Here is a 12550-nt window from a genome sequence, read left to right as displayed (position 1 = left end):
TGTAGAAGTGGTCCACAGTAAGGGTAATTGATAAGTTTGTGGCCTACAGTAGAAGGAGATGAATTATTAACTTCAAGCTTTCTGCATTATCACTCAAAGAGTTGAACTGCACGTGCATGTAACGAGAGTGTCTTGGACCTCCAGGTGGTCCACAGCAGGAGTGATTGATAAGTTGGCGGCCTAAGGTAGAAGGTGATGAGTTAAACAGCTCTCGTTACATGCACATGCAGTTCAACTCTTCGAGTGTTTATGCAGAAAGTTTGAAGTTAATAACTCAACTCCTTCTACCTTAGGCCATGAACTTATCAATCACTCCTGCTGTGGACCACTTCTGGAGGTCCAAGACGCTGACTTCTACAAAGAAGGGATCCGTATGCTGCATGACCGCTGGACTAAGTGTGTAAATGTAGGAAAAATAAACGTGCTAGGTTTTCTAAAATTGACTCCTACCTCAGGCCACAAATTTATCAATCACCCCTCGTACTTGTCATTTTCCTCCCATTTCTTTGTGGAAGGGAAAATCATGCTGAATATGATATACTTGTGTTTAAATATCTTAAAGAGATGTTGCACTTGTATTTATTCCTGTTTGCAATCTGTGTAGTCCTTGTATATGATGATGGCTATTGTCCTGAATCCTTGTACATCTTGGATTGATTTAAGGTACAAGTGTACATAAAATAATGCAGAACTCTTTTTATTATCTCAAAGATTGTGTACAAATATATCAGAATCATAATCAAGTTTAATAGCACCAGAACATGTCATGAAATGTGTTAACTTTGTGGCAGCAGATCAATGCAATATATGATAAATTTAGTAAAGATAGAATTACAGTAAGAATGTGTGTGTATCTATATATATGTTATTATATATCATATATTATATGTGCATATATGTAAAACTAAAATAAGTGGTGCAAAAACAGAAGTAAAAAAGAAGTCATGAGGTAGTGTTCGTGGGTTCAATCTCCATTTAGAAATCAGATGGCAGAGGGAAAGAAGCTGTTCCTGAATCGCTGAGTGTGTGCCTTCAGGCTTCTGTACCTCCTTCCTAATGGTAACAATGAGAAGAGGGCATGTCCTGTGTGGTGGGGGTCCTTAATAGTGGATGCCACTTTTCTGAGGCACTGCTCCTTGAAGATTTCTTGGATACTACAGAGGCTAGTACCCATAATGGAGCTGACTAATTTTACAACTTTATGCAGCTTACTTTGATCCTGTGCAGAAGCCTCCCCACCCCACCCCAATACCAGACAGTGATGCAACTAGTCAGAATGCTGTCCACAGTACTTCGGTACAAGTTTTTGAGTGTTTCAGGTGACACCTCAAACTCTTAATGAAATATAGCCACTGTCTTGCCTTCTATATAGCTGCATCGATATGTTGGGACCAGGTTAGATCCTCCAAGATATTGACAGTCAGGAACTTAAAATTGCTCACTCCCTCCACTTCTGAGCCCTCTGAGGATTGGTTTGTGTTCCCTTGTCTTACCCTTTCTGAAAACCACGCTCAGTTCTTTGGTCCTATTAACCATGAGTGCAAGGTGATTGCTACAACACCACTCAACTAGCTGGTATAGCTCATTCCTGTTCGCTGCCTTGTCACCATCTGAGATTCTGCTAACAATGGTTGTATCGTCAGCAAATTTGTAGAAGGCATTTGAGCAATGCTTAGCCACACAGTCATGTAGAGTAGTGGGCTAAGTACACATCCATATATTGATCTTCCATCATGTATAACAGATGAGGCATATAGAGAATTATTTAATCGTCCGTCAAACATGGTGGAAACATTAGAAAATTCCATCAAGAAGATGTGGACAGAGCTTTCAGCTTGTTGGTCTGATATCAGTTGCAGGACAAGGACAAATATAAAGAATCCCTTATTTATGATTTGATGCCAAGCAGTTAGAAAATCTTGATTAAAATTAGATGGACTTAACATAGCTTTATGTGCGACAAAGTTATAAGATCTAATGCTGCAATTAGCTTGGTGGATAAAAGGGAACTCTATGGATGTGGTACATTTGTATTTTAAGAGACTTTAGGTAAGGTTCCATGCAAAAAGTTTCAATGTTAAGCTGTGGTATTGATGTTTTATTGACATGAACCTATAGGTTTATTAAGGGGATTTCAGATATAAGCAGGTCATTTCTGGAAGAGTGTGGATGCTTGGTCCTGAGCTAGTTACAGTTAGGATAAATGACTTGGCTGAGGAGACTGAGTGTAACATGCGCCAGGTTTTTGCTGATACAGAGCTGGGTGGGAAGGGAAATGAAGTAAAAGACTAAGCTCCTGAGCAATATAGACGTGCACAGAGAATAAAAACGACATGTAGTATTTAATGTGTAGAAGTTTGACAAGAATAATACCAATCATATGTTTTTAAAAGTGAGTAATTCATTTTGTGGAGTTGGGATGACATAGGAGGACTGTTCCACGTAGCCATCAAAAAGCTAGGGCCCATTCAAATACCCTTGATCTGCAGAAAGTGGAGCAGTGCTGTTGCAGTGGAATTGATTAGGTCCATATTCTAGAAAGGAAAAGCAGGCCCTGCAACCCCCCTGACAGTAGATGAAGGTATATAGAGACACCATGCCCATGGTAAAGATGAGCCAGTTAGGACCCAAGAACCTGAAATGGAAGAGGGCATCTGAGATATGTGAATGACTGGACAAAGGAGAGAGAGTATGGAGTCTGGGTTGGAAGAAGTGTGTTTAGCACGGCAAGAGCAGGCAGCAACTAAAGGCTTAATTGGGAGATCTGTTTATGGATCGTTAGAGTAGTCATGGTAAGTGGAGGGGGGGTGGGGGGTGTCAGAAAGTAGTAGTACACCACTTGTCTGGGGGAGATGTTGATGATAAGTTTGGGATTGGTCTGCAGTGAGAGAGGCTGCAATTTCAGAGGGGATTAAGGTTGGAATGGATGAGGGGAGTGGACAAGTCAATGTTGCGTCGGCAATTGGAAATGAAAAGGTCAAGAAAGGGTATTATTCCCGAGAAGGCCCTACATGTAGAGAAAAGGGGAAGCTTTTTAAGAGGAAAGTCCCACTTTTTTTTTGTTTCCTGTTTAAAATTCTCCATTAATTAGCTGCATTTGTTATGTTAAATATGATCAGTGTTATTTTGTGTTCACTCCACACAGGATCAGGCTTTTGGAGAACTTGAAAAAAATAGTGACAAACAACTATTGGGAACATCATCAGCTGAAAACAGCCAACCAGCTCACTTACATGAGCTGTTGTGCTCTCTACAGAAGCAACTTCTGGCATATTGCCACACAAACAATGTCAATGAGGTAAATGTGGATTATACACATCTGAACTAAAGAGACAATAAGACCATAAGAAATAGGAGTAGAATTAGACCATTTGGCCTATTGAGTCTGCTCTGCCGTTCAATCATGGCTGATCCTTTTTTATTCTCCCTCCTTAGCCCCGCTCCCTGGCCTTCTCCCCATAATCTTTGATGCCGTGTCCAGCTCTGCCTTAAATACATCCAAAGACCTGGCCTGCACAGCTGTAGTAATAAATTCCACATTTTCACTGCCAATTGGTAAAGAAGTGCCTCCACATCTCTGTTTTAAATGGCCGCCCCTCTATCCTGCGGCTGTGCCCTCTTGTCCTAGGCTCCCCACCATGGGAAACATCCTTTCCATATCTACTCTATCTAGGCCTTTCAACATTCGAAAGGTTTCGATGAGATCCCCCCTCATCCTTCTAAATTCCAGTGAGTGCAGAGTTATCAAACTTTCCTCACATGATAACCCTTCCATTCCGGGAATCATCCTTGTGAACCTCCCCTGAATCATCTCCAATGCCAGCTCATCTTTTCTTAGATGAGGAGCCCAGAATTGTTCACAATACTCAATGTGAGGCCTCACCAGTGCCTTATAAAGCCTCAGCATCACATCTCTGGTATTGTATTCTAGACCTCTTGAAATGAATGCTAACATTGCATTTGCCTTCCTCACCACTGACTCAACCTGCAAGTTAACCTTTAGCATGTTCTGTACAAGGACTCCCAAGCCCCTTTGCGTCCAGATTTTTGGATTTTCTCCCCATTTAGAAAATAGTATGCACATTTATTTCTTCTACCAAAGTGCATGACTGTGCATTTTCTAACATTGTATTTTATTTGCCACCTTCTTGCCCATTCTCCTAATCTGTCTTGCTGCAACTTACCTATTTCCTCCACACTACCTGTCCCCCCCCAGCAAACTTTGTATCATCTGAAAACTTAGCAACAAAGCCATCTATTCCATCATCTAAATCATTGATATACAGTATAAAAAGAAACGGCCCCAACACTGACCCCTGCGGAACACCACTAGTCACTGGCAGCAAACTAGAAAAGGATCCTTTTATTCCTACTCACTGCCTCCTACCAATCATCCAATGTTATAATCGTACCAATAACTTTCCTGTAATACCCTGGGCTCTTAATTTGGTAAGCAGCTTCATGTATGGCACTTTGTCAAAGGGCTTCTGAAAGTCCAAATATACAACGTCAACTGCATCCCCTTTATCTATCCTACTTGTAATCTTCTCAAAGAATTCCAACACGTTTATTGGTCAAGGTTTTGCCTGAAGGAACCCATGCTGACTTTGTCCTATCTTATCTGTCACCAAGTACTCCATAACTTCAACCTTAACAAATGACTCCAGCATCTCACAACCACCGAGATCAGGCTAACTGACCTATAATTTCCTTTCTACTGCTTTCCTCCTTTCTTAAAGAGTAGAGTGACATTTGCAATTTTCCAGTCCTCTGACACCATGCCAGAGCCCAGTGATTTTTGAAAGATCATTACTAATGCCTCCACAATCTACTGCGACCTCTTTCAGAACCCTAGGGTGCAGTTCATCTGGTCCAGGTGACTTGTGTACCCTTGGGTCTTTCAACTTTATCTTCCCTCGCACCCTTCAACTGTGAAGACTGATGCAGAATACTCATTTAGTTCATCTGCCATTTCCTTATCCCCCATTATTATTTCTCCAGCCTCATTTTCTAGTTGTCCTATATCCACTCTCATCTCTTTTATTTTATTACATCCTTAAAAAAGCTCTTACTATCTACTTTGATATTGTTTACTAGCTTGCTTTCATATTTCATCTTTCCCTCATAATGCTTCTTTTAAGATTTTAAAGGCTTCCTAATCCTCTGTCTTGACACTAGTTTTTGCATTGTTATATGCCCTCTTTTTGGCTGTTACATTAGCTTTGACTTCCCATGTCAGCTTGGTTGTACTATTTTGCCATTTGAGTACCACTTTGTTTTTGAAATATATCTATCCTGCACCTTCCTCATTTTTCCCAGAAACTAATGCCATTGCTGCTCTGCTGTCATCCCTGCCAGCATCTCCTTCCAATTTACTTTGGCCAACTCCTCTGTCATACCACTGTAATTTCCTTTACTCCACTGAAATACTGCTACATCAGACTTTATTTTCTCCCTATCAATTTCAAGTTGAACTCAATCATATTGTGATCACTGCCTCCTAAGGGTTCATTTACCTTAAACTCCCTGAACACCACCAGTTCATTACGTTACACCCAATCCAGTATAGTTGATTCCCTAGCAGGCTCAACGACAAACTGCTCTGAAAAGCCACTTCATAAGCATTTAACAAGCTCACTCTTGAGATCCATTGCCAACCTAATTTTCCCAATTGACATGCATGTTGAAATTTCCCATGACTATCATAACATTGCAGTTTTGATACCCCGTTTCTATTTCCTGTTGTAATCACATTGCAGCCACTGTTGGGAGACTGGTATATAACTGGCATCAATGTCCTTTTACCCTTGCAGTTTCTTAATTGAACCCACAAGGATTCACATCTTCCAAACCTATGTCACATCTTTCTACTGATTTGATGCCATTCTTTACCAGCAGTGCCATGTCAACCCTTCTACCTCCCTTCCTAAACCTCTGATTTCATGTGTAAGCTTGGACATTCAGCTCCCAACTACAACCATCCTTTAGCCACAATTCAGTGATGCCACAGCATCATACCTGACAATCTAGTAGTGCAACAAGAGGATCCATCTTATTTCTTATACTCTGTGCACTTTGAATACCGCATTTGCTACCCTTTTTGATTTTGCATCCCTAATACTCACTCTGTTGGCTTCAATTTTGTCCTTTCTTCTGCCTGACCTTCCTGACAGTCTGACTGCGCGCTATCTTTGTTTTTTTACCATCCGTCCTGAGTCCCTTCACTCCGGTTCCCACCCTCCTGCCAAATTAGTTTAAACCCTCCCCAACAGCTCAAACAAACCTGCCTGTGAGGATGTTGGTCCCCCTCAAGTTCAGGTGCAACCCATCACTTTTGAACAGGTCATACCTCCCCTGGAAGAGATCCCCAATCCAAGCACCTAAAGCACTGCACCCTGCACCAGTTTCACAGCCACACATTAATCTGCCAAATAATCGTGTTTCTACCCTCACTGGCATGTGGCACAGGCAGCAATCGGGAAATTACTACCCTGGAGGTCCTGCTTCTCAGCTCTCTACCTAGCTCTTTAGATTCTCTTTTCCAGACCTCTTTCCTTTTCCTTCCTGTGTCATTGGTACCAATATGTACCAAGACATCTGGCTGCTCTCCTTCCCTCCCTCTCAAATGCTGTGGTCACGATCCGAGATGTCCTTGACCCTGGCACCACGGAGGCAACATACCATCCGGGTGTCCCGTTCACGTCCACAGAAAAGCAGAAGTATGTATTGGAGTTCTAATTTTTTTTAATGTAAAAGTCTGCATATTTTTGTTTTTAAGAGCTCCAGCAGTGTAGCTTTACTGCACAAACACCTTCAACTTCTACTGCCGCATGCAACTGAAATTTACTCCCGTTCAGCGACGTTGCTGAAAGAAAGCTCCTGGAATGGAAGTGTCAGGGACAAGCTTCAAGGTATGAGTGACATGTTGTCTTTAGCTTGATCTCTAAACTTATTTCCAAGAATAAAGCCCTCCCTTTTATTGTTGTATTAATAGTTTTCCATTTAATATTTTCATTGACCATATTTATTTCAAAAAATAGCTTTATGAATTTAGTTTTAAATAGTAATGCAGATTAGTGATCAGCTAGCTTCAATAAAACAATAATCAAGCAGACATGAGATTTCAGTGCTGCGTTAGCAGGTTTTCCAGTCTTTTTGATATAATTTCTATTAATACCCAAGACACTTACAATTAACTTTTTTAAACTCGTTAAACAGCATTATAATATATTTTACAGAGAACCTTGAAGCATTGCAAACATCACCTGGAGCCAGGTGCTGAAGCATCTGGATTTCCAAACAGTCAGATAATGGATTTTGGAGTTGTAATTATAGGTAGTTAGTCATAGATAGCTCTCAATATAACTAGATATAATATTACTTGTTTTTAAGTTCTATTGAAAAATGATTCATAGCTCATTAGTAGAAGAATATTTTGTCCAGCATTTATAAGTGGCTTTGAAAGTACTGGAAGTCCCATGTGGGCTTGAGGTTAAAATGTAATTTCAGCAGGATTTTGCTGGAGGAATGAGTTTGTTGTGTTGGAGTAACACACACAAAATGCTGGAGGAACTCAGCAGTCAGACAGGAACAAATATTTGATGTTTTGGGTTGAGACCCTTGATCAGGACATTCTGCTGTGATACCCATTTTCAAAGTTGAAGGTAAATTTATTATCAAAGTACATGTATATTACCATATTCTACCCTGAGATTTATTTTCTTGTGGACATTCACAGTAAATACAACACAAGACAATAGAATCAATGAAAAACTTCACACAACAAAGACGGGCATGCAATGAGTGTGCAAAAGACAACAAATTGTCCGTGTACAAAAAAAATCAAAATAATAACAAATGATAAATATTGAGAGCATGAATTGTAGAGTCCTTGAAAGTGAGTCCATAGGTTGTGGAATCAGTTCAGTGATGCAGTGAGTGAAGTTTTCCACTGCGGTTCAAGGGTGTAATAGTTTTTGGCAAATCAGTTTTGAGGAGGAAGAGAAAGGAATAATATCACCAGGTGGTTGAACTCTTTTTCTCTCTGACCATATTATGTTTCACTTCAAGTTGAAAAGAAAGTTTTGTGTTGAATTATAATAATGAGAGTTTAATTTGATAAAAGCGGTAGTTGGAGAGTAGTTAATTGTTGTAATGTAGAACTGAAACATGCAACCTGTGGCCCGTGAATGCTGACCAGAAGTTCTTCTGCTGCTGTTCTGTTAGTTTTTGTTATCAGTAGCTGAATGGTGGGATAAGAAGGCATCAACTTCCTGAATACAATCAACAAACATAGTAGATGCTATCTGCAGAGGTTGGAAGGTGCCAATGGAAGTTGAGTGACCTAACTTGAAGTGACCTAACTTCTGTTCGTAGCATGTCCTTCTCAATAGATGTGTATCTGCTGTAAGTTGTAGATGTGGCTCACTGTAACTGTAATCATAGTTACTTGAGCAGAGCCCCTTTGATGATAAGGTATGTTTGAAGTTAGCGATACACCATCTGGATTGCGTATGTGAGTGATTTTTTTTCTCTAATGGAATTACATTCCTTCTGAGGGTAGCTTTTTCTCCTGTGCCCGCTCCCTACCTCCTCCTCGTACAAGTACTGACCGAGCCTCTATATTGTTTGGCCAGAAAATTGAATTATAGAAAATTCAGCTAGTGAGATTTAACTTGCATGTCAGAAGTGTACAATTGAAAGTGGCATATTCTGGTTGTGTTGTTTCAATGTGACTCAAGTTGGTATTCTAAGCTGGAAGTTTGTGGAATCTGACTCTTAGCTCTTGTAAATATATTGATAGATCTTTCAAATGCCCACACAATTATTTTCCTTGCAGGAGTTCTGTATGGATCAGCAGCTGGGAGCATGCTTTGTCAAATCATTAATTCTCTACTGTTACTGCCTGTCTCTGTGGCACGGCCTTTGCTAAGTCATCTTCTGGACTTGCTGCCATCCTTGGATCGTCTGAACCGACTTTTACCAGCTGCAGCCTTTTTGGAGGAACAGGAACTACAATGGCCATTGCATGGTAAGAGATGTGCTCTTGCATTTGGATCATGTATAATTTCACAACTTTCTAATTATGTATTCTTAGAGAATAACAATGTACTATTCATTCACTCTTTGTAGTAAGTATTTGGGTGGGATCATAATTTCTAAGAATGAAATACAGTGCATTCCGGTTAATTTGGCCATTGGTTATTCGGGGCAGCCACTTCCTAAAGAACAAAAGCTAATTGAGAAAATAACCAGGATTCCTTTCATTTATTTGGGGCATTATGTTGATTAATTGGGACAGGAAACTGTTACCAGATAGTTTCTAACTAGTATCATTCGTGCACTTGCGTGGTCATTAGACACTATACAGTTCTTCGAGCAAACCGATTTTGAATAGCATGAGTTGCGTGTGTTTGTCTTCAAAAAATGGTGATTTTTGTCACTGATAGTTGGCAAGAAATAAGCAGTAAGACAATTCAGAACTGTTTTGCTCACTGTAGTTTCAAGCATTCAGGCATGGTGATACTAGAAATGGCTGGGACTAAAAATGAAACTATTTCACTATTTCAAGTTAGGAACTAAAAAGAATTTGAAGGTACCAACAATCATCTTAAATGCTACAGTGAAAATGAAGAGTTGGAGGACGCAATTGTTGACAGCAGTAGTCATTTATCTGCAGTGGGTGATTGCACTGGTTTTGTTAAAAGAACGTGATATAGATAAATTCTTCTGGTGATTAAGTATTAGGAACTAATACACAGTTTTATAGTACTGTAATAGTATTAGTAGTGTCCTGATTTGGTCTGTATTTCATTTGAGTCTGTGATCTGTTACACAATTTGTCTTTTTTCAGGCCTTTTTAACTATTCCTATGAAACTTTGGCTGATTGGGGTAGGCACTTAATTGGACCAAAATATACTGGTCCCGATATTAACCGGGATCCACTGTATTAAACAAAATCTGTGGTCATATCTTGTGTGATATTTTTCATTGTTTCATTTTTGCACATGCTGTTAGGTACTCCTGAATGTGTTGATCCTGAGGATCTGGCTATTCCACACCCTGTCCAGTCTTGGGTTTGGCTTGTGGATCTGGAGAGAACAGTCGCCCTACTGGTGGGCCGATGTCTTGGTGGAATGTTGCAGGGTCCACCAACGTCAACAGAGGAGCAAGACACAGCTCACTGGTTAAAAACGCCTCTCTTCAGCAATGGCTTAGAAATGGATCACTCCCAGCTAGGTATAAATAACTTTCATATGCTCTGCACATTCAGTGATTCAGCTGAAAAGTATAATGAAATGTAATTTTCTTCCCTTTCCAGAAAAAAGCTATTTTAGTGGTATACGGTAGTGCTGTACTGTAGAGCAGCTTTGCAGACTGCACTATAAAAATAATTTTAACAGCAGGCTCTACCACCCGTTCTACTGCTTTGCATAACATTATATACATTTGTAGAGAAGTCTAACAAAGCCACTGTTCATGGCTTATCTGCTACAGCAACCTCATCTGAACCTCTGTTGTCTGCTAATGTTAATGGCTCAGAGGCAGCAGTGCAATTAGCCGCAGTATTAATCAAATTTAATAATTCTTTGAGGAGAGATGAATCTTCTGCTCTGTCACCCATGGCTATCTTGGTTTCATAACTTCAAAATCAATTAAAATGAGATTCAGCATTCTTAAAGTGGATTACTATTGTGCACTCATTTATCGTCATCTTTTTCTCCTCAAGTGAGAGGACTAGAAACAGAGTAACAGCAGGAGACCATCTAGTTCCTCTTCATTGACAGCTTCATTGAGGTGGCTAATCGGTCACATAACCCCATGTACTTTTTCCACATTTCTCTATGGTTAATGAAGGCAAATCTGTCCAATACTTAAAAATCATTTGATGTAGTATCAATTGCTATTTACAGAAGGAAACCCAATTTGTACTGCTGTTAGTGCATACCTAGTTTCTTAAACGTACTTATTAAAGCCTGGCACTTGTGTTTACACTAAGCCTCCTTATCTTGGATTGTTCAGCTGGTAATGAATAAGGTAGATAGAGTGAAACTATGTTTTTCTTTATACCTTGAAGCTTTGGTTGTTTCTCCTTCTAAATTCCACGCTGTAGAATGATAAATCATGTAATCTTTCCTTTAATTGAAAACCCTGGAGTTCTTTAACCTACCGAGGTGATGTTTAAGTAAATTTATTTTCTTTTTGGACAGGGAGATACATTTCTTAGAGATGAACTAGTAATTTTTCTAAACAGCTTTACGTCCTGTATGTCAAACCAAGGTGAATGATGCTGAAACCACTGTTGGCAGAATTTAAAGGTTATTCATTGGAAAAAGTACAATGGAAAGTCACAAAGTATGTGACTTCGTATTTTAACTTTGGATGTGCTACCAGTTGATGTATAAAATGTGATATTAATACTCCAAAGTTAAAGATTTAACTAATCTACCTTGCACAGTTTTTTTTCCTATCTTTTGAAAGCACTGGCTTAAGATCTGTTCTAATGTGGATTTTGAAACACTGTCATTATTCAGTTAAAACCAATGTAAAATAATCATCTCTTATAATAATGACTTTAACATATCTGAAGCAATTTCTAGGTACACCAGGAAGATTCAGCTCCAACTTTGCTGTAACTATAGACATTACCAGGAACTTGTTGCCAGGGATTTTCATCTATACTTACAGCATGATTTTGGGTTGATTTTAATTCAAAATAAAGGAGCTCAAGTTCAACAGAGATATTTAAAATTGATGTAGATAAAGTAATCAAAAGAAAAATCTTGAATGTCTGTGGAGTTAGGAACAGGAAGGATAAAATTCAATATCATCACAAAAAGAATGAAGAGTCAAGTTACTAGAAAGTAAGCAGGTTTATATTGGAAAAGATAATTATGGTCATTGGCTAATAGGGTAATGGATGATGTAGCTGTATTTTTCTAAGATTGTTAAATGTTACAATGTCACCTGGATTCTGAAATTCTAAGCAGATATTGAATGATTGTAGGAGAAGATTTTTTAGATTATGAAGACACGCAGTCCTCTTTTATTGTCATTTAGTAATGCATGCATTAAGAAATGATACAATGTTTCCTCCGGTGTGATATCACAAAACACAGGACAGACCAAGACTGAAAAAAGCTAACAAAACCACATAATTATAACATATAGTTACAAAAGTGCAATAATACCATAACTTGATGAAGAAGTCCATGAGCACAGTAAAAAGTTCAAAGTCTCTCAAATGTCCCACATCTCACACAGATGGGAGAAGGAAGAAAAACTCTCCCTGCCATACCTGACCACGGTCCGACTGTGAGTCATCCAAAAACTTCGAGCTCTGATCGGCTCTCCGACACCGAGTACTGAGCGCCATCTCTATCTGGATGATTCGACCTCCATCTCAGTTGCCAACATCAGGCAAAGCCGGGGATTTTGAGGCCTTCCCTCCGAAAGATTCCCAATCACGCCGTAACAACAGCAGCGAACTAGCGTTTCAGAAATTTTTCCAGATGTTCCTCTGTGCTTTCACGTCTGTCTCCATCAAAT

At 39.5% G+C, this 12550-nt stretch overlaps 1 protein-coding gene across 7 annotated transcripts in view; it reads left to right on the top strand.

Annotated features, from left to right (window-relative positions):
* Positions 1–12550, top strand: part of herc1 (HECT and RLD domain containing E3 ubiquitin protein ligase family member 1) — a 273938-nt gene that overhangs the window by 102861 nt on the left and 158527 nt on the right. For all 7 annotated transcript variants that reach the window (XM_072282232.1, XM_072282231.1, XM_072282229.1 and 4 more), the window contains 4 exons: positions 3146–3298; positions 6779–6911; positions 8840–9031; positions 10019–10240. In XM_072282232.1, the coding sequence (XP_072138333.1) occupies positions 3146–3298; positions 6779–6911; positions 8840–9031; positions 10019–10240 (700 nt within the window). The remainder of the gene's footprint in view (positions 1–3145; positions 3299–6778; positions 6912–8839; positions 9032–10018; positions 10241–12550) is intronic.

The sequence above is a fragment of the Mobula birostris genome, chromosome 18 (assembly GCF_030028105.1).
Source record: "Mobula birostris isolate sMobBir1 chromosome 18, sMobBir1.hap1, whole genome shotgun sequence".
In the NCBI taxonomy this organism is placed as follows: domain Eukaryota; kingdom Metazoa; phylum Chordata; class Chondrichthyes; order Myliobatiformes; family Myliobatidae; genus Mobula; species Mobula birostris.
This window is presented reverse-complemented; position numbering and strand designations above follow the sequence as displayed.